Source organism: Hemiscyllium ocellatum, chromosome 9, assembly GCF_020745735.1.
Source record: "Hemiscyllium ocellatum isolate sHemOce1 chromosome 9, sHemOce1.pat.X.cur, whole genome shotgun sequence".
Classification (NCBI taxonomy): domain Eukaryota; kingdom Metazoa; phylum Chordata; class Chondrichthyes; order Orectolobiformes; family Hemiscylliidae; genus Hemiscyllium; species Hemiscyllium ocellatum.
In genome coordinates, this window is record NC_083409.1 from 18371611 (window position 1) to 18395200 (window position 23590).

Sequence of the window (23590 nt, forward strand, 5' to 3'; positions counted from 1 at the left end):
CGTGATCAAACATATCCCACAGGACACTGGTTTCAGTCCTGCCCAGGTGTAGACCACTCGATTTGTAATTGTCCCACCTCCCCAGGAACCAGTCCCAATGTCCCAAAAATCTGAACCCCTCCCTCCTGCACCATCTCTCAGGCCACGCATTCATCCTGCCTATACTTTCATTTCGACTCTGACTAGCACATGGCACTGGGAGCAATCCTGAGATTACTACCTCTGAGATCCTACATTTTAATATGGTTCCTAACTCCCTAAATTCTGCTTGTCGGACCTCATCCCATTTATTACCAATATCATCGGTGCCTACATGAACCGTCACAGTTAGCTGTTTACCTCCCCCTTCAGAATGTCCTGTAGCCGATCTGAGACATCCCTGAGCCGTACAGCTGGGAGGCAACATGCTATTCGTGAGTCTTGTCTTTGACCACAGAACCGCCGATCTACTCCCTTTACAAAGTCCAAACAAACCGTGTCCATGGGCCCCCCTTATCAAATCCACTCACTACATCCTCAAACAATTCCAGTCGATTTTTTAAGCATGATTTCCCTTTCGAAAATTCATGCTTACTATCTCCAGTTCTGTCACTGTTTTCAAAGTGCTAAGCTATCAAATATTTTGTAATGAACTTGAGCATTTTCTCCACTGCTGATTTCTAGCTAATTGGTCTAAAATGTTTGATTTTCCCCCTCTCTCTCTCTCTCTCTTTCAATAATCGTGTTAAATTAGCTCCCTCCACTCTGTTTGACCTATTCCACAGTCGACAAACAGATAACCATCAATGTTTCTAATATTTTACAACCACTTCCTGAAGCACTCCTGAAAATAGATTATTTGGCCCTGCTGATTTAACACACTTTAATTTTCCCAGAACCATTTTCCTCAACAACTGATTTCCTTCAGCTCATTCCTCTGATAAAACCCCAAGTTCACCAACATGTCTGAGATTTATTTGAGAATTCATTTGTGCAGCAAGATCCAGAATATGTTTATCTGTCATCTCTTTGTTCCAACGATAACATTATAACACTTATGTGAAACTTCCTTGAATGTCATCTGGACGTCCATATAAACAACACATTCCCTTATCTCCCACATTAGTGACCTCGTTAAAACATGTAACCAGGTTAGTTAAAAATGTCTGACCCTTTTTAAATCCATGCTGACTTACTCTGATCTGTTCATATTTGTCAGACATTCTGTCTCTAAACCAGATTCAATTACTTCCCAACAATAGACATTCAATGGAGATGTTCATTGTGAGTGAGGTTAGTAAACAGCTAGCACTGACATGACGGGCTGAACAGCCTCCTCCTAGAGTCACAGAGTCAAAGAGATATTCAGAATGGAAACAGACCCTTCGGTCCAACTTGTCCATGCTGACCAGACATCCCAAACCAATCTAGTCCCACTTGCCAACTCCTGGCCCAGATCCCTCCAAACCCTTCCAATTCATATACCCATTCAGATGCCTTTTAAATGTTGCAATTGTACCAGCCTCTACCACTTCCTCTGCTCTCACCACCTTGTGCATGAAAAAGTTGCTCCTCAAGTCTCTTTTATATCTTTCCCCTCTTACCCTAAACCTATGCCCTCTATTACTGGACTCCACCACCCCAGGGAAAAGACTTGGTCTCTTTGCCCTATCCATGCCCCTCATGATTTCATAAACCTCTGTAAGGTCACTCCTCAGCCTCCGACACTCCAGGGGAAATATCCCCAGCCTATTTAACCTCTCCCTATAGCTTAAATCCTCCAACCCTGGTAACATCCTTTTATATCTTTTCCGAACCCTTCAAGTTTCACAACATCTTTCTGATAGGAAGGAGACCAGAATTGAATGCAATACTTCAAAAGTGGCCTAGGTGACCTCCCAATTCCTATACTCAATAATCTGACCATTAAAGGAAAGCATATCGAATGTCTTCTTCATTATCCTATCCAACTACTACTCTACTTTCAAGGAGCTATGAACATGCACTCTAAAGTCTCTTTGTTCAGCAACACTCCCGAGGACCTTACTATTAAGAGTATAAGTCCTGCTCAGATTTGCTTTCCCAAATGCAGCACCTTACATTTATCTAAATTAAACTCCATCTGCCATTCCTCAGCTCAATTGCCCATTGGATCAAGATCCTATTGTAATCTGACGTAACCTTCTTCACTGTCCACTTCACCTCCAATTTTCGTGTCATTTGCAAACTTACTAACTCTACCGCCTATGTTCATATCCAAATCATTTATGTAAATGACAAAAAGTAGTTGACCCAGCACCAATCCTTATGACACTCCACTGGCCACAGGCCTCCAATCTGAAAAACATCCCTCCACTACCACCCTCTGTATTCTACCTTTGAGCCAGTTCTGTATCCAAATGGCTAGTTCTCCTGTATTCCATGAGATCTAACCTTGCTAACCTGTCTCCCATGGGGAACCTTGTCAAATGCCTTATTGAAGTCCATTCAGATCCTGTCTAATGCTCTGCCCTTATCAATTCTTTCTGTTACTTCTTCAAAAGATTCAATCAAGTTTGTGAGACATGATTTCCCACACACAAAACCATGCTGCCCAACCCTAATCAGTCTTTGCCTTTCCAAATGTATGGACAATTTGTCCCTCAGGATTCCGGCTCATTGGTCTACAATTCCCTGACTTGTCCTTACCACCTTTCTTAAATAGTGGCACCAATTAGTGAACCTCCAGTCTTCTGGCACATCATCTGTGACTATTGAGGATACAAATATCACAGTAAGAGGCCCAGCAATCACTTCCCTAGCTTCCCACAGAGTCCTAGGGTACACCTAATTAGGTCCTGGGGATTTATCCACTTTATGCATTTCAAGACATCTAGCACCTCCTCGTCTGAAATATGAACATTTTTCAAGATGTCACCATCTATTACCTTACGTTCTATATCTTCAATATCCTTCTCCACAGTTAAACTGAAGCAAAATACTCGTTTAGTATCTGCCCCATCTCCTGCGGCTCCACACAAAGGTCGCCTTGCTGATCTTTGAGGGGCCCTATTCTCTCCTTAGTTACTCTCTTGTCCTTAATGTATTCGTAAAACCCCTCTGGATTCTCCTTAACCTTATTTGCCAAAACATTCTCATGTCCCCTTGTTGCCCTCCTGATTTCCCTCTTAAGAATACTCCTACTGCCTTTGTATACCTCTCAGGATTCACTCGATCTATCCTGTCTATACCTGACATATGCTCCATTCTTTTTCTTAACCAAACCCTCAATGTTTCTTGTCATCCAATATTCCCTTCACCTACCAGCCTTTCCTTTCACCCTAACTAAAATATACTTTCTCTGGACTCAAGTTATCTCATTTCTGAAGGCTTCTCATTTTCCAGCTGTCCCTTTACCTGTGAGCAACTTCCCCCAATCAGCTTTTCAGAGTTTTAGATTAGATTACTTAGTGTGGAAACAGGCCCTTCAGCCCAACAAGTTCAGACGGACCCTCCGAAGAGCAACCCACCCAGACCCATTCCCCTATGTTTATCCCTTCACCTAACACTATGGACAATTTAGCATGGCCAATTCACCTAACCTGCACTTTTTTAGACTGGGGGAGGAAACCCACGCCGACATGGGGAGTATGTGCAAACTGCACACAGACAGTTGCCTGAGGTGGGAATTGAACCCGGGGCACTGGCACTGTGAGGCAGCAGTGTTAACCACTGTGCCACCGTGCCTGATACTGGCAAAATTAGCCTTCCTCCAATTTAGAACTTCAACTTCTGGATCTGGTCTATCCTTTTCCATCACTATTTTAAAATGAATAGAATTATGGTCGCTGACCAAAAGTGCTCCTCCACTTGCACCTCAGTCACCTGCCCTGCCTTATTTCCAAGAGTAGGTCGAGCTTTGCACCTTCTCTAGGAGGTACATCCACATACTGAATCAGAAAATTGTCTTGTACACACTTAACATATTCCTCTCCATCTAAATTCTTAACACTATGGCAGTCCCAGTCTATGTTTGGAAAGTTAAAATCCCCTACTATAACCACCCCATTATTCTTACTGATAACTGAAATCTCCTTAAAAATCTATTTCTCAATTTCCCGCTGACTACTGGAGGGGGGCTATAATATAATCCCAAGAAGGTGATTATCCCCTTCTTTTTTCTCAGTTCCACCCAAATAACTTCCCTGGATGTATTTCTGGGAATATCCTCCCTAAGTACAGCTGTAATGCTATCCCTTATCAAAAATGCCACTCCCCCTCCTCTCTTGCCTCCCTTTCTGACCTTCCCGTAGCATTTGTATCCTAGAACATGAAACAGCCAGTCCTGTCTATCCCCGAGCCATGTTTCTGTAATTGCTATGATATCCCAGTCCCATGTTCCTAACCACGCCCTATGTTCATCTTCCTTCCCTGTTAGGCCTCTTGCACTGAAATAAATGCAGTTTAATTTATCAGTCTTACCTTGTTCTCTGCTTTGTCCCTGCCTGCCCTGACTGTTTGACTTGCCTTTGTTCTCAACTGTACCAATCTTAGATTGAAATCTTTCCTCACTATCTCCCTGGGTCCCTCCCACCCATCTTACTAGTTAAATCCTCCCGAGCAGCTCTAGCAAATCTCCCTGCCAGTATATTAGTCCCCTTCCAATTTAGATGCAATCTGTCCTTCTTGTTCAGGTCACTTCTACCTCAAAACAGCTTCCAAAGATCCAAAAATGTGAATCCTTCTCCCATACACCAGCTCCTTAGCCATGCATTCATCTGCTCTATCCTCCTATTCCTGCCCTCACTAGCTCATAGCACTGGGGGTAATTTAGATATTACTACTCTCGAGGATCTCCTTTTTAAATTCCTGCCTAACTCTCTGCAATCTCCCTTCAGAATCTCAACCTTTTCCCTTCCTATGTCGTTGGTTCCAAAGTGTACAATGGCCTCCTGCTGGTCCCTCTCCACCTTAAGAACATTCTGCACCTTCCCTGAGACATCCTTGATCCTGGCCCCAGGGAAGCAACACACCATTCTGATTTTTCACTGCTGGCCACAGAAACGTCTTCTGTTCCTCGGGCTCGAGAGTCCCCTAACACAGTCGATCATTTGGAACCCGACGTACCTCCCATTACATTAGAGCCAGTGTCAATACCAGGAACTTGGCTGCTCATGCTAAGTACCCCTGAGTTTCCATCACTCCCTACATTTTCCAAAGCAGCATACTTGTTTGAAATGGGAATAGCCACAGAAGACACCTGCACCTCTCTGGCCTTTCCTGAAGTTATGGTAAGAGCCCATGGGATCCAAGGCATTTTGGCAAATTGGATCCAAATATGAGGCAAAGAGTGATGGTGGAGGGTTGTCTTTCTGATTGGAAGCCTGTGACCAGTGGTTTTAGGCAGGGATTGGGGCTGGGACCCTTGCTGTTTGTAATGTACATTAACAAATTGACTGTGATTGTATAATTAGAAAGTTTTCAGAGGCCACATAAATTGGTGGTGTTATTGATATTGATTTGATTTTTATTTTAGTTTATTGTCACATGTACTCGAGTGCAAAAGTATTGGAGTACAGTGAAAAGTGTGTAACGTCACCTCACAAGGTGCCATCTTAGGTACAAGGACCTCAGTACAGAATCGTAAGAACAAGGTAGAAAGAAAGAATAAAGTTCAAAGTTACACGTTGCAGATCTTTTTAGTTTTAAGTAGAAAATGAAGAAATAAAGCTGAAAGTTCAAGAATTATAGCCTTTCTTTAGAACTTAGCAACCATGGGATCATACTTTAAGTAATCATCTCGAGTCCAGAAGTCCGGGCTGAGGCCTTCCCTGGTGGAGAGGCCACCATATACAGAAAGGACCACTATGTGGGCTGAGAGACACCCACTCTGGGCCACTCAGAAATCGCTACACTAGGCCGAGTGACCATCACGCTGGGCTGACAGTCTAGCATGCTGGGCTGAGAGGCCACCACATTGAACTGAGAGGCCATCATGTTGGACCAAGAGTCTGTCTTGTTGGGCTGGAAGATCTCCCTGCCAGGCAAGGACACTGCCACACCAAGCCAGGAGGCCACATCATTAGGTCTGCACTTGGTCAGAGGCCTGGCGACTGAGGCTGGGAGTCGGTGCCCAGGAGAAGAAATAAGGGAGAAGAACAAAAGAAAAACACAAAAGAAAAGGAAAAGAGAAGTGGAATAGAAAGAAGAAAAGGAAACAGACGAAGCAGATGAACTCGGGCTGAAGCATCCTACTCTGCTGCCATCTTGGATTACTGGGTCTCAGGCTACAGTCTGATATTGGTCAGCTGGTAACTTGGGCAGAGCAATGGCAGATGTAATTTAATCCTGATACCTCTGAGGTGATCTAACTTGGGAGGTCTAATAAGGGAAGGATATACACAATGAAAGGCATGTGCCTTGAGTGTCCTTATGCATGAATCACAGAGGGTTGGTTACAGGTACAACAAGCAATTAGGAAGGCAAATGGAATTTTGTCCTTCATTGCTAAAGGGATTGAGTTTAAAAAGCGGGAAGGTTATGTTGCAGCTGTACAGGGTGTTGGTGAGGCCACACCTGGAGTACTGCGTGCAGTAATAGTCTCCTTACTTGAAAAAGGCTATACTGGCACTAGAGGGGTGCAGAGAAAGTTCACTCGGCTGATTCTGGGGTGGAGGGGGTTGGCTTATGAAGGGAGACTGCATAGACTGGGATATATTCATTGGAACTTAGAAGAATGAGGGGAACCTTATAGAAACAAATAAAATTATAAAGAGAATAGATAAGACAGAAGTAGAGAGGATGTTCCCACTGGCAGGTGAAACTAAAACATGAGGGTTTTACCTCAAAATTAGGGGGAGCAGATTTAGGACTGAATTGAGAAGGAACATCTTCATCCAGAGGGTCATAAATCTATGAAATTCCTTGCTCAATGAAGAAAGTGATGCTACTTCATTAAATGTTTTAAAACTAAGATAGATTTTTCTCACAACAAAGGAATTAAGAGATACAGTGAGAGCAAATGCCAGGTCTTGCACTTTAGAAAAAATAATATAGGCATGGTCTATGTTCTAAACGGTGAGAAAATTCCTAAAGCCAAAATACAAAGGGATCTAGGAATGCTAGTCCTGGATTCTCTAAAGATTCACTTGCAGGTTGAGTCTATGGTTAAGAAAGCAAATGTAATGTTGTAATTTATCTCAAGAGGATTGGAATGTAAAATGAGATGTGCTGCTGAGACTTTATAAAGCTCTGGTTAAGCCCAATTTAAAACACTGTGTCCAGTTTTTGGTCCCACACCTCAGAAAGAACATACTGGCACTGGACCGTGTCCAGTGGAGATTCACATGGATGAGCCCTGGAATGGTAAGCCTAATATATGATGAATGACCAAGGATCCTGGGATTGTATTCATTCGAGTTTAGAAGGTTAAGGGAGATCTAATAGAAACTTACAAGATAATGCATGGCTCAGAAAGGTTGGATGCTGGGAAATTGTTTCCGTTAGGTAGGGATACTAGCATCCGTGGGCACCTCCTTAGAGTTAGAGGGGGTCAGCTTAAAATGGAATTGAGGAGACATTTCTTCAGCTAGAGAGTTATGGGCCTGTGAAATTCATTGCCACAGAGCACAGTGGTGGTGGAGATATTAAATGTCTTCAAGGCAGAGATTGATAAATTCTTAATCTTGCAATGAATTAAGGGCTACAGGGAGAGTGCGGGTAACTGTCGTTAAATGCCCATCACCCATGATTGAATGGCCGAGTGGACTCGATGGGTCAAATGGCCTTACTTCCACTCCTATGTCTTATGGTCTTATGTGGAACTGAGTCATGAAAAGATCAACCATGATCTTATTGAATGGCAGAGCAGGGTTGAAGGGCCAGATGGCGTCCTCTTGCTCCTAGTTCTTATGTTCTTATATTCATTGGGAGTACTGAGGAATGAAGGGACCTTGGTGTACAAGTCCATCAATCCCAGAAGGCATCAACTCGACAGGGTGGTGAAGAAAGCATATGGGATGCTTGTCATCATTAGCCAGGGTGTAGAATATAGAAAGGAAGAATTCTTGTTGTTACCTGACAGAGCATTGGTTAGGTCATGTCTGGAATACTGTGCACATTTCTGGTCATGACACTGTTGGAAGAACATGATTGGACTGGAGAGGATGCAGAGGAGATTAACCAGAATGTTCCCTGGGATGGAAAGTGTTAGTTCTGAGGAGAGACTGGATAGACTGGGTTTGTTTTCTCTGGGGGGAATCTGATTGAGGTATACAAAAATATGAAAGGCATAGTCAAAGTCAATTGTGAGAATCTTTTCCCCATGTCAGACATGTCTATGACCAGAGGGAATAAGCTTACCGTGTGAAAATGTGGTTTAGACGGGTTGAGGACTTGTTTTCCCCAGAGGGTGGTAGAAATATGGAAGGTGCTGCTTGAGAAGGTGGTGGAGGCAGCTCCTCTCACAACATTTAAGAAACATCCAGATGAGCACATAAAATGCCAGGGCATGGAAGGCTATGGACCAACTGCAGGTAAATGGAGTTTGGTGATTACTGATTGGCATCAACATGTCGACAAACAGAAGGGCCTGTTTGTTTGCTGTATGACTCTATGACAATGAAGAGAAGGATGTTGAAGCATTTTTCATGTTGTTTCAGAAGATAGCAACACAAGTGAGGTGGGAAAAAACAGGTTGGACCTTGCCCATGCAAAATGAACTTGAGAAGCACAAGAGGTTTCTACATCCCTGTCAGAGGAATGTTCTCGGGATCATGAGGAAGTGAAATCAGCTATTCTAAGCACATATGAGTTGGCCCCAGAAACATACAGACAGATGTTTCAGAATGGACACAAACAGCCTGGACAAACCTCTACTGAGTTTAAGAGAGTTTAACAAAATAATATTGACAGGTGGATAAGAGCATTAACAGCTGAGAATACTTACAATGCTCTCAGAGAAGTTATCTTTTGAGAAGAATTTAAAGCTTCCTTCCCTTCTAGAGTTAGAAATTAATGTCGAAGACCAAAGGGGAACGACAGTAAGACAAGCAGCTACAATGGCTAATGATGATAGACTTTGTTAAAGCCAAAACCCTGCAGATGCTGGAATCCAAAGTAGACAAACAGGAGGCGGGAAGAGCACAACAAGCCAAGCAGCATCAGGTGGTGGAGAAGTCACCTGATGGGAGACCGATCCAGAAACTCTTTTTCCCATCAGGCCCAGAAATGGGAGAAACATAAAAATTGGGAGAGTATGAGGAAGGCAGGTAGCCAGGGCAGAAAATGGACAGGAGGGAACAGCCCAAGAACTTCTCCTCAGATTAAAAAGGAAATTGCTGAGGGTGGAAGTGATGATCAGAAGCTGAAATGTTTGTCTTGGAATAAGGTGGGCCATGTGTGTTTGGAATGTTGAAAATTGTGAGATAAACCCATGGGATTTATAGGAGTTAGTAAAATTGAGTCAGAGAGGGGAACACAAACTGACAATCCCACGGAGCAGGTTGTAGCTGTCACTATAACAAAAAGGCCGGAGGTGAATTCTGTCATTAGTAAAGGAGGTTGTCAGGTAGATGAGAGGTGGACAGGACTTTTATCAAAAGGAATGGTGACTCCTTTCTCTTCAGCTAAACCCAGAATCAAACTAAGAGATACAGGGGCAATACAATCACTTTTACTGGAGAAAGAATTGATTATCCCTCCAGAGAGCTCAATGGGAGCTAATGTATTAACCAATGGGATTGGTGGAGAATATATTCCACTTCCATTGTGTACAGTACAACTGGAATGTGATTTGTAATCAGGAGAAGTAATTGTCGGTTTGGGAAAACATTCCCTGTTGAGGGAGTCGATTTCCTTCTGGGGAATGGTTTGTCAGGACTAAAGGCAGTAGCTTCCCCGATAATTACAGAATGTCCAAAGGAGGGCCAAGAAACAGAACAATGACAGGAACAGGTTCCTGGTCTCTCTCCTTCGTGTGAGGTAACCAGGGCAATGGTTAAACAAAATCCATCAATAAGGGTTGATGTGACACTACAGCAAGTGAAAGGATCGCTGAAACTTTCCGAAAGGGTGAAGATAATCCAGGTGGAGTGGTTGGTATGATGTCACTAATTACAGCAGATCCAAAAAGCAGATCCTGAATGAAATAAATGAGCACAGTCAGCTCATAATGAGGTCAAGGCTGAAGGAGTTTCAGAGTGCTATTGTGTTCAGAATGGAGCGCTGATGAGGAAGTGGAGACCCCCTCATAGACCCCCAGAAGAATGGTCGGTTAGACATTGGCTAGTGGTCCCACCCAGCTATCAGAGGGAGATAGTACACGGGGCACATGAGACTCCCATGGCAGGTCACATGGGGATTTGGAAAACACAGGCATCCAGAAACAGATATTTTACTGAGCTACAATTGGATAAAGATGTGGTGCAGTTTTATAAAACGTGTCTTACTTGTCAAGTTATAGGTAAACATCAATACAAAACCAGCATCCTTAATTCCTTTCCCAGTTTTTGAGGAACCATCCCGTCATGTACAGGTTTGTCAAGTAGTGAGTATAATAGAGGAGGGGATCAGAAAAAGCTTGAGATCAAAAAAGACCTGGACACTTCCCAAAGTAAACTTCCTGTTATTAGAGGAACAAATTCAGAGATATTTGAGACTTCAGACACTGTATTTTTGTATCTGGAGAAAGATCAACAGGTAGATTTAGTGAGGCTGCTCAGACAATACAAAGATGTTTGTATGAGGAGTCGTTGAGGACTTTGGTTCTGTCCTTGATGGAGCTTAGAAAGATGAGAGGGAATGTAATTGAAACTTACAGAATACAGGGTGGCCTGGATAGAGTGGACATGGAGGGGATGTTTCTAATAATAGGAGAGTTGGAGACCTGAGGGAACAGCCTCAGAGTGAAGAGATGATCTTTTGAACTGAGTTGAGAAGGACTTTCTTCAGCCAGAGTGTCATTAATCTGTGGAACTGCAGAGGGCCTTGGAGACCAATTCGTTGAGTGTATTTAAGAAAGAGATAGATTGGCTCTTGATTGGTCAAGGGATCAAGATTTACAGGGAAAAGGGAAGAGATTGGGGCTGAGAAACATTATCAACTGTAAATGACCAGACATGATGGGCCAAATGGCCCAATTCTGCTCCTTTATCTTGTGGACTTGTATTGGTACACTTAGATCTATCACATGAATAAAATATAACATGAATTTGGTAATTCAGACAAAATAAAACAAAAACCAACCGAAACTGGCAATGGAACAAAGGGCTTCCATGTTGGAGAATCAGCTGATTGAACCATATCAGAGGAATTGGAGTTCTCCTGTAGTATTGGCTCCTGAACCAAACTGTTCAATTTAATTCTATGTAGACTTGAGGAATCTGAGTCTCATCATAAAACCAGATTCATTCCCTATTCCCAGCTGAGAAGGTTGTATAGAGAGGGTTTGTAGCATATCATTTTTGTATAAAATTGATTTGTTAAAAGGATGTTGACAAGAACTCACTGATAACTAGAACTAAGCGAGTTTCTGTATTTATCACACCTAATGGATTATACCCAATGGCAAGTTTTGCTCTGTGGACTTAACAACTCTCCAGTCACATTTGAATGATTATTGTGAAAGTGAACAAGGTCACACTCCCCCACATTACACTCCATCTGCCCAATATTTCTTCAAAGCCCAGCTGATTCTAATATTCAGCAGGATGGATCTTCATTGAGAAATAGCCATTTGTAACTAGAATAATGATATCTCTGAGAATCACATTAATAATTGTTTTTATTGAAGCTTTCATAAGTTCTGTGTTGATTGACACAATGCTCTGGTTTGGGCTTTGCTGTCTGTACAAACCATCTGTAATGTCTTTGCTGCAATGGTTCACATTTACATCATCAAACTCACACTCCAAATATCCCGTCATTATTCTCCATGGGATTCACTGGCATTGGCTCAAATCGAACTCCCAGCAGCTGAAATGGAGGGAGGGATACGGCTTAGAGAGCAAGAGATGGAACACAGGGAGAGAGAGAGAGAGAGAGAGAGAGAGAGAGAGAGAGACAGAGAGAGAGACAGAGAGAGAGAGAGCAATGAAGCACTAAAAGAGAGGGGGATAGACCTTGGACAGAGAAAGAGGTTTGGAATTCAGAGTGAGATCTATGCAGCTGTGTTAGAGAGGGGTGGGGAGAGAGAGTGAGTGAGAGAGATGGAGTCAAGGAGTTCTATGTCAAAGATAAATTATACTCTGTTAAAGATTGCACTGGATGAATGCTGACTCTCTTACTCTGTGAACACTACCTCCAAAGCTGTCTAACTTTGTGTCATTAGCAAACTAGAGTATCTGACTTTCTGTACCATTATCCAATGCATTAATAAATAATGTAAATAATTGAGGTGTGCGCACACATTCCTATTGGACACGACTGGTCACATCCTGCCAATTTCAGCAGTTACCCATTATCTCTGTTTTCTGTCACCTGTCACTCAACCAATTTCGGTATGGCAGTATTTTAGCCTCAATTCTGTGGATTTCTAACTGAGTTGAACAGTTTCTTACATGGGATTTTATCAAATGCCTTCTGGAAGTCCCTATAAACAACATCCATTGACATTACTGTGTCCAGTAATTTTGTTTCCTCTTCAAAAATGTTCAATGAGATTTTTCACCATGACCAACTTGTCATGAATCCATGCTGATTCTCCCTGATTAACTGACCATTTTCAAGGTCTGCAGTTACCCCCATCCTTGATTATAGACTACAACAATTTCCACACCACAAACGTTGGCTTAATGACCTGTAATTCCCTGGCTTTTCTCTAACATCTTTGTTAAATGTGAAATGAAATTTGCAATTTTCCAATTCAGAGGTACGACTCCTGAATCCAGGTAACTCTGAAAGATTATAGTCAGGGTGTCTGCAATGTGGTCTATTACTACTTTTTCACCCTAAGGTCCTGAGGATTTGTCACTCTTTAGTTCCATTATTTTCCTTATTACACATGTTCTATTGACATTAACTTTATTGAGGTGACACAGTGGTTAGCACTGCTGCCTCACAGCACCAGAGTCCCAGGTTCAATTCCAGCCTTGGGCAATTGCCTGTGTGGAGTTTGCACATTGTCTGCATGGGTTTCCTCCTACTATCCAAAGATGTGCAGGTCAGGTGAATTGGCCATACTAAATTGCCCATAGTGTTAAGTGCATTAGTCAGAGGGAAAATGGGTCTGGGTGGGTTACTCTTCGGAGGGTCGGTGTGGACTGGTTGGGCCAAAAGGCATGTTTGCACACTGCAGGGAATCTAATCAGTCCCTGACACAGATCCTCTGTTAATTCCTTTGGGACTTCAGGCAAGTCCTCTTCCTTTTCTAGTGCAAATCTTGAGGTAAAGTATTTATTTAACATGGCTGTCATTTCCCCATTGTCACTGACAATATCCCTCACTTTCAGTCTTTAATGGCCAACATTGCTCCTGACCTCCCAGCTTCCCTTTTATGGAACTGTAACATTTCTCCTGATTGATTTTGTTACATGTTTCCTTTCAGAATCCCTTTTGGTAGCTCTTAGAAGCTGATATGTGGCCCTTTTGTATCCTTCCCATTCAGCGGAATCTGTCCTTATTTTTTGCTTTTCTGTAAGCCTTTTTTAACATTTTATTCTTTCCCTGATCTCTTTAATTGACCATTGTTGTTTGTTCGCTTTTCCCTCTCAGGTATAAACTGGCTTTGTTTTGTGTTGAATGTTCCTTTAAATATTCCCCACTGTTCTTCAGTTGTTTTACCCATGAGCAGATTTTCCCAGTTTATTGTGGACAGTTTCTGTCGCATCTTGTTAAAGTCGGCCCTTACCTTAATCTCAAATCTAGCAGCTGATTCATGCTTTTTACTTTCAAATGCGACACTGAACTAGATCATGTTATGATCGCTATTTGTTAAATGTTCATGCACAAATAGTTACGAACTAAATCTGGCTCATTATTCATTACTAATTCCAATATTGCTTGTCCCCTTGTTGTATCCAGGACCTATTGCTGTTGGAAACTATTCTGGACACACAGCAGCAATTCACTACCTTTCTGACAGAGGGCTTGTCTGTCTCCCAATCTAAGTTAAAGTTAAACTTCCCCATTAATAATACACTGGCTTTGCTACACACTTGTCTAATTCCTCCATTTATATAATCCAGCACCTCAGAGCTGCTGTCAGGGGGGTCTGTATCCAACATCTATTACAGTTTTCGATCCTTTCCTGCTCCTCAGTCCCACTGAATGTTTTCTCCTCATTATGACCTCCCTCACCATTGAAGCCATTTTTTCCCTCATCAATGAAGCTGCTCCACCTCTTCTGCCATTTCCCTATATCCATCCTGTGAACCTTCTAACCCGATAGATATCGTTCCCAATCTGAATGATTCTGCAACTATGGCTCAGTAATTGATCCGATACCACAATCTTAAATTTGAATTTGTGCCTGCAGATTATTGTATTTATTCCTTACGCTCCGTGCATTCGTATATAGAACTCGTATTTGGTCCATTCACTGGAATCTGTTCCTCAGCACTGATGCTGTATTCACCTCTTTCTTATTTCTCTCCATCTGTCTAATCAATATCCTTCTGATAGCTTTCCTGATATTGTCCAAATAGGGCCTTTTGCCGATTTTTGTTGATGTTGTTGGTCCCAACACAGACAACAACAACTGGATCCTCAACCCCCACCCCACCCCCCAAGTCTGTTATACTTAAAAGCCGGCTCGAGATGCCCTTACCTTGAAACCAGGCAGGCAACACACCATGTGGGGCTCTCAATCCTGCTCACAAAGGATGCTATCAGTTCCCCTCATTATCAAGACCCCTCTTTTCTTTATGCTCCCCCAGTCTGAGTGGTCTCCTGGACCATGGTGCAGTGGTTTCCTTCGTTCATTCATAGGAAATGGACATCTCTGGCCAAGCCAGCAATGACTGCCCTTAGGAGTCATCGAATCATAGAATCCATACCGTGTGAAACAGGCCATTCAGACCAATGAGTCCACACCAACATTCTGAAGAGCATCCCACCCAGACTTGTCTCCCTACCTTATCCCTGTAAATCTGCATCTCCCATGGCTAATGCACCTAACCTACACATCCCTACATTTTCCCCAGTTTAGACATTATAATTTCTGCTCTATCTTTATCTTTTTATATAATGACTTTGAAACTTACAGAGTTATGGTCACTATCACCAAAATCCTCAAACTACATTTGCCCATTCTCCCGACAATCCTTTTCCTCATTGACACAGGGAGCAAGTACCTCATTCCTGTTGGACAAGGAGCTGAGGCACCTGTAAGGCTAAATCCAGGCTGCATCGGCCTGTTCACTTTTGGTCACACCCTCCTGTCCCTGACCACTGGCCATAATTTGAAGTATTTAACCTACAAGGTGTGACTGTCTCCCCAAACACAGTGTCCAGGTAACTCTCCCCCTCCCTGATGTGTCGCAGTGTTTGAAGCTCAGATTCCAGCTCATCAACTCTGAGCTGGAGTGCCTTGAGCAACCAACACTTGCTGTAGATGTGGTCACTCTGAGCTACAATGGGCTCCACCAGCTTCCCCATCGTACAATTACTACACATCGCCCGGCCCTGTATGTGGGAATTATTTGAGGAGTTTTTAATTTATATTTTAAAATTTGCTGCTGGTCTTTAGTTTTTAATCTGTAAAATATTTCCGTCCAGGAGACAGAGAAGGTGCCAGCACAGGAGGAGGCTGTTCAGCCCCTCGTGTCAGTGCTAGCTGTTTACGAGCCTCAATTACAATGAACATCTCCATTGAATGTCTGTTGTCAGGAAGTGATTGAGTCTGTTTTTAGAGACAGAATAACGGACAAATATGAACTGGTCCGAGAGAGTCAGCATGGATTGACAAAGGTTCAGACATCTTTAAATAACCGGATTACACTTTGTTAGGAGCTCACTAGTTTGGGATATAAGGGAATGTCGATGGCTATTGTCTATCGGGACTTCCAAAAAACATTTAAGTATGTTCCACAAAAGAAACATTGATTCAGATCTTACACTCCACAACCATCTGATGAAGGAGCAGTGCTCCAAACGCTGATGCTTCCAAACAAACCTGTTGCATTAGAACCTGGTGTTGTGTGATTTTTAACATTTACATAACAGTCCAACACCGGCATCTCCAAATCATGGAATTGGATGGAATTTGAGAAATGCATTTACCTTGGGTCAGGAATGGGTCTGTCTAGGAGACAGAGAGGAAGGATAATGTGCGTGTGTTCCAATGAGACAGATGTGAGTAGTGGTATTCCCAGGGATCTGTGCTGGGACCTCAGCTTTTCACGATATTTCTCAATGACTTGGATGAAGAAACAGAGAGCCATATATCCAAGATTATTGATCACACTGAGTGAGGCAGCTTGGAGGAGGTCACAGAGATAGGGAGGGTGGAAGAACAGGGAGCAGATTGAGAACAAGGATGAGAATTTAAAAATCGAGGTGTTGCTGGACCAGGAGCTTATGTCAGTCAGTGAGGATTGTGGTGGTATGGTGGGGTGGGGAGGTGTGGGCAGGGGTATGGGGTGGACTTGGTGTGAGTTTGAAAACAGACAGCAGAGTTTGGGATGAGCTGATGTTTACGGAAGTCAGTGGCTGTGATGTGGGCCTGGATAACATTGGAATGGTCACAAAAACATGGTTGAGATTTTCAGTGGCTGATAATTGTGATGTGGAGGATTTGGGCCTCAAATCAGCCCCAAAGATGAGGCCAAAGTTGTAAAGAGTCTGGTTGAGCAGCAGACAGTGCTCAGGGAGAGGGATGGAGCTTGTACCGGGAGCTGAAGAGGATGGCTTTGATCTTCCCAATGTGTTTCCCAGTGAGCCTGGCTCCTCAGTCCTGACTGCTCTTAGCTGCTGTGATTGTCACTGATTGGACACTTATTATTAGAGATTCTGACCACAGCAGAAAGCCCCAGTGTAAAAAATAAATGCAAAGACTGTCAGAGCACAAGGTTGAAACTTCACCAAGAGAGGAAGTGAAAGAAAGAGCTCGGAGCAGCTGGGTGTTTGTTACTGAGACGGGAGAAAACTGTAAACTGTCTGCACTCCCTGGAATCTGACAGCACAGGAGGAGGCCATTCAGCCCATCATGCCTTTGAATGACCCAGTGAATCCCACTGCTCCCCTCTCTCTCCCCATAACCCAGCAAATCTTTCCTTTACAGCTCAATCTCCAATTCTCTCTTATAGACCTCATGTCCACAGAGTGAGACTGCCCTGAACCTGGGCTTCAAATTGGCATCTCATTCATTCATTGGGAGACAAACTGCCTGGGCTGGGAAATGGAGTTCAGGACCTTGAACATTCCCTCTCCCCTCCTGAGGGACACTTCATTTGGTTTTGCATATTCACTTGTGGGAAGTGGGCTTCACCGGCTGGGCCAACATTTTTTACCCTGTCCCTAGTTGCCCTGGAGAAGGCGGTGGGAACCTGACTTTTTGACTATAGTCCACAAGACGTAAGTTGACCCACAATGCTGTTGGGGAGAGAATGCCAGCATTTTAACCCAGCAAGGCTGAGGGATCAGCGACATATTTCCAAGTCCGGATGCTAAGCTTTTTTGAGGGGAACTTGCAGCTCACAGTGTTCCCATGTATCTGCTGCTCTTGTTCTAAATGGAAGTGAACGTGGGTTTGGAGGGAAACCAAAAGAACTGCAGATGCTGTAAATCTGAGACAAAAATAGAAAGTGCTGGAAAAGCTCAGCAGGTCTGGCAGCATCTGTGAAGAGAAATCAGAGTTAATATTTCATGCTCAACCCGAAATGTTAATTCTGATTTCTCTCCAAGATGCTGCCAGACCTGCTGAGCTTTTCCTGCAATTTCTATTTTTGTCCATGGGTTTGGAAGGTGCTATCTGAAGATCGGTGATGAATTTCTGCAGTGCATCTTTTCGATAATACACACTGCTGCTATGGAGCGTCAGTGACGGTGAGTTTGGATGCTTTGAGAATGCGATGCCAATCAAGGAGTTTGCTTTGCTCTGGATGGTATCAAGCTTTTTGAGTGGATAAGAAAGACATAGGATACAATCGACATAGATAGGAAAGGTTTCAAGGGATATGTGTGAAATGCAGGCAAATAAGATGAGTTCACTTCAGAAAACCTGGTCAGCATGTAGAAGTTTGGCTTAAGGGTTTGTTCCTGTGCTGTATGACTCTGTGAATGTTGTTGGAGCTGCACCTGTCCAGGCAAGTGGGGAGTATTTGCTCACACTCCTGACTTGGTTGACAGGCTTTGGGGGATCAGGAGGTGAATTACTGGATGCAGTATTCCTAGCCTCTAACTTGCTCTTGTAACCACTGTGTTTCTTTGGTGAATCCAGTTGTGTTTCTGGTCAATGGCACCTCAAGAATGTTGATCGTGGGGATTCAGTGATGGTAATAGCATTGATTGTCAAGGGGCGATGTTAAGTTTGTCTCTTATTGGTGATGGTGATTGGCTGGCATTTGCATGGCACCAATGGGAAATGTCACTTCTCAGACAAAACCTGGATATTGTCCAGATATTGTTGCATTTGCACGTGGACTGCTTCAGTATCTGAGGAGTTGAGAAGAGTGCTGAGCATTATGCAATCTTTGGCAATCATCCCCATTTACGAGTTTGCCTTGAGTTGCAATATCTGTTTGGAGTCTGTCCTATTTAGTACGGTGATAGTACCACACAACACAATGGAGGGGATTCTCAATGTGAAGGTCAGACTTTGTTTCCACAAGGACTGTGTGATGGTCACTCTTACCAACACTGTCAAGGACAGATGCATCTACAGCCACAAGATTGGTGAGGATGGGGTCAAGCATCTTTTTCCATCTTTTTGGTTCCAGCTGCAGAGCCAGTCCCTCAGCTACATCCATGAGGAACCAACCAGCTCGATCAGTAATGCTGCTGCCGAGCCACTCTCAGTGGTGGACATTGAAACCCCCCACCCAGAGTACACTCTCTGCTGTCATCACCCTCAGTGCTTCCTCCAAATGTTGTTCAACACCCAGGAGAGACTGATTCATCAGCCGAGGGAGCAAGATATCTTGTAATCACCAGGAGGTTTCCTCGCCCATGTTTAACCTGGTGTCATGAGGTCCAGAGCCAGCTTTGAGATTTCCCAGGGTAACTCCCTTCTGGCTGTAGACCACTGTGTCATCAGCTCTGCTGGGTCTGCCTTTCTGGTGGGACAGGACACATGCAGGGACAGTGATGGTGGTGTCTGGGACATTGTCTGTATGGTTCTGTGAGTATGACAGTGTCAGGCTGTTGCTTGAGTCATCTGTGAGACAGCTCTCCTGAATTTGGCACTAGCTCCCAGATGTCAGTAAGGAGGATGGAGCAGGGTAGACAGGACTGTTTCTGTCATTGTCTTTTCGGTGTCTAGATCGATGCCTGTGGTCCGTCCGGTCTCATTTCTTTGTTGAAACATTGTCACAATTGATACAACTGAGAGCCTTGCTCGGCCATTTCAGAGGGCACTAGAGAGTCAACCACATTGCTAGAGGACAGTGCCGTGTACCCCAGCAGTACATTCCCACCTCCCCCACTTCCCCATTCTGTATATGGAAGGCGGAAGCCTGCCAGCAGGATATTCAACCGCAGGAGCTATCACAGCCCGTGTGCAATTCTGTCCCCACATTAAATCCACACAAATCTTGAATTCACATAACTCCTTCAATGTCCAAACATTCCAAGAATGTTCACAAAGTTGCAGTAAGAGGGATGGGGGAGGGGGTGGAGGAACATAAGAACTAGGAGCAGGAGCAGGCAATTCAGCCCCTCGAGCCCACTCCACCATTTAATACAATCATGGCTGATCCCATCTCAGACTCAACTCCACTTTCCTGCCCACTCTCCATCATCCTTTAACCCATTACCCATTAAATATCTGTCCATCTCCTCCTTGGTGTGAGACAGGGAAGGGACCACTCCATTTCAGAAAAGACTGACCATGGAAGGGGAAGGAGAGGGGAAGGGATTGGAACATGTTGTGAATGGACAGGATGGGTCAGTGGGTCAGAGCTTGTCCTGTGCCTCCAACTCACACTGATGATCTGAGGATCTCCTCTCTCTGCTAGGCCTTCATGGAATGAGCTTTGTGTCCAAATCAGTCCCCAGTGAGAATAGGCCAACAGCACAGAACAGCACAGAACTGCCCTTCATTTGACCAGAATCTGTCCATCTTCCTGGGAGAGGCCAAACCCTGGTCAACGTGGAAATAGGGCCTTACTCCAGGAGAAGACAGGGGTCAAGGGTTAACATCCATTAGTGGAGCAGAGCAGAGGGAGATTTATCCTGCATTCAACTGTCACCACCCAGGACACTGTCAGAAAGAGAGAGCAGTGAGGCAGAGAGAGATGAGGGAGTGAGTGTGGGGTGAAAGTGTGAGTGAGAGAGAGTGAGACAGAGAGAGATGGAGGGTGAGTGTGTGTGTGTGTGTGAGTGAGAGAGAGTAAGAGAGTGAGAGAGAGAGATAGAGGGACGAGCATCTGATACGGTGTAAGATATGTGAGGGGACCGAGAGAGTTAGAGGGAGGTAGAAATGGTGAGGCTGAGGGATAGAGAGTGAAACAAGATGTGAGACAGTGTGACTGAGAGGGATGGAGAGAGAGAAAGAGACAAGGAGAGAGAGAGAGAGAGAGAGACAGGATGGGTGTGAGACAAAGCATGAAGAGAGTTGAGAGGGAGGGTAGAGTTGAGTGTGAGAGAGAGAGATGAGTATGGGTAGATTTATAATGACAGAGAGAGAGAGGGAGAGAGACTGTAAATTGGGATTGTCAGAGGGAAGGAGAGAGAAAGAGGGAGGAATAGAGAGTGACAGATAACAATTGGAGGCTTTTAATTGAAGTGAGAGAGGGAGCGAGTAACAGAGACAGTGAGAGATGGAGAAACAGATGATAAGATGGAGTGAGAAAGCATCAGTGAGTTGGAGAGAGTGGCTATGAGACAGAGTGTGTGTGTGTGTGAGAGAGAGAGAGAGAGAGAGAGAGACATGAAAGAGATTAACAGTGGGAGAGAGAGGTAGAGGTAGAGAGAAAGAAATGGCAGATGTGAGTCAGAGAGAGAGAGGGACAGGTCCTGGTCACCACACTCTGGGAAGAATGTGATTGTACCTGAGAGGGTACAGGGAGATTTCCCAGGATGCTGCCTGAATGTGAGCTTTGAGCAGTGAAGGCTTAACAGGGACCTGATAGAGAGGGATAAGATTATTCAGGACAGTGATAGGGTAGGTAGGATGGCACTTTTTACATGAGTAAAAGACTTAAAAACCTGGTACAGAGATTGAAGGTAACACAGACATGGACACGTAGAAACTTGGAGCAGCAGTAGGCCATTCGGCCCTTTGAGTCTGCTCTGTCATTCAGTATGATCATGGCTGTATCAATTTTTGAATGTCATAATTTCTTCGAGGGTCAGTGTGGGCTTGTCGGGCCAAATGGCCTGTTTCCACACTGTAGGCATTCTATGATCTATGGCTGATCCTCTCTCTCAAAGCCATATTCCTGCCTTCTCCCCATTCTCTTCAAGTTGTTAAAATGCAAAACAATTATCTCTCTTTTTCTTGAATATATTCAGTTCCTTGTCCTCCACAGCCTTCAGTGGTAGCGAATTCCACAGGTTGACCACCCTCTGAGTGAAGAAATGTTTCCTCATCTCAGTCCTAAATGGTCTACCCTGTATCCCCCTGAGCCTGTGTCCCCTGGTTCCAGACTCCCCAACCAGGGGAAACCTCCTCCCTGCCCAGCCCTGTTACAATTTTATATGTTTCAATCAGATCCCCTCTCATCGTTCTGAACACGAGTGAGTCCATGGCCAGGCGAGTTGGAGAATTGGAGAGTGAGAGGAGAGTTGAGAAGAAATGTTTTCACCCAGAGGGTGGTGGGAGTCTGGAACTCACTGCCTGAAAGGCTGGTTGAGTCACAAACTCTCGTGACATTGGAGCAGTGTTTAGATATTCCCTTGTGTTGCTGTAACCTCCAGGGTAACGGGCCAAGAGCTGGAGGATGGGATTAGTGTCATCAGACCGCTGTTTACCAGCACAGACACAATGGGCCAAATGGCCTCATTCAATGTTGTTCACATCAATGACTCTGAGAGAGAGAGAGAGAGAGAGAGAGAGAGAAGAGGAAGTGTGAGGGGCTGACGTGGCTCTCTCTGCCTGATGCCATTTACATACTGAGGAACACCCAGTCAGACTCTCACAGGCTGCAGCTTTATAAAGCAGAGCCCAGTGAAGGGAGAGTTTATCAGGAACCAGGCACAGGGACAGGAGCACACACCATGATTTCACACATCCAGCTGATCTGGCCCCTGGCATTCTGTGTCGCAGGTACAAATCTCTCTCCTTCCACCTTGAATCTTTCGCTGCTCTCCATTTCACTCCAATTCCACTGACTTGTGATTGAAGGGAAAATGCTGAAACCAGAGGAATGCTCAGTGTCTCCAACAATCTCTCATTTGACAGGCTCTTTCTGTGACAGTTCTGACTTCACTGTGTTTCTCTCTGACCCCTCAGGTATCAGTGGGGACATCACCATGACCCAGTCTCCCCCGGTGCTGTCAGTGGGACTGGGCCAGACCGCAACCATCACCTGTAAGGCCAGTCAAAGCATTAGCAGCTACCTTGCTTGGTACCAGCAGCGAGAAGGTCAGAAACCCTCTCTCCTGATCTATGCTGCAACAACTCGATTCACAGGAGTCTCCGATCGATTCACCGGCAGTGGATCAGGGACCAGTTTCACCCTGACAATCAGCAACGTTCAGAATGAGGATGTCGCTGACTATTACTGTCAGCAGGGTTACAGCTACCCTCAACACAGTGACACAGAGCTGTACAAAAACCTCAACACGCACAACACCACCTCCTGGACTGACACATCGCACAGTTACATAAAATGTATAATAATGAACACACAGTCTCACCGCCTGAAGTGATATATCCAGTTAGATCTGAATGAAACTGATCAAATTACCCCAAACTGGGATTTCCACTGTCCACGGCACACTCCAGTCCCTGTGGTGTCTCAACGCTCACTGAAGGCCTCAAGTTTCTCTCTTACACTACATGGCCACATGTGAAGAGCTGCCTCAAGATTTAACATCGAAAAATAAATTTCACAAACCTCCCGAGCCCAGCTGGAAACAACCCAGAGAGACAGAGAGAGAAAGACACATGAATGAGGGAGAGACAGAGAGGGGCAGGGAGAGGGTGAGAGTGAGTGAGAGACAGACAGAGACAGAGAGAGGTTGACAGTGATAAGAGGGAAGCAGAGAGCTGAGGTTTTTGTACAGCCTCTGCACTGGGAGCTCTCACTGTGGCTTACGTTCGGTAAAGGAACCAAGCTCAGACTGAGTAAGTAAACCTCAATCCTCTGTTATTAACCCTTTCAATACTGAAACACACTTTCTAAAATACAGTTGCTGATTTGTTGAAGGTGTTAGTGGGAAGCTGCAGTGAATGAAATGGTTGATTGAGGAGCACTGTGTCTAACAGGGTGTCCAGCTGTATTTCTTTACTTTCATGCCCTCTTTAAAAAAAGCAAGATATAAGTCAGTAAGTTTTACTCACCGTGTGGAGGAGCTCTGTCCATTTGCAGCC

General features: G+C 44.3%; 1 gene segment (V, D, J or C); it reads left to right on the forward strand.

Annotated features, from left to right (window-relative positions):
- Positions 1-22272: 22272 nt before the first annotated feature.
- Positions 22273-23340, forward strand: LOC132818619 (Ig kappa chain V-V region MOPC 21-like; the record flags this gene model as incomplete). The annotated part of the segment is given in 3 exon segments: positions 22273-22321; positions 22508-22805; positions 23310-23340. Coding segments are annotated over 3 exon segments (378 nt in total), but the record flags the coding sequence as incomplete, so codon positions are not given.
- Positions 23341-23590: the final 250 nt, after the last annotated feature.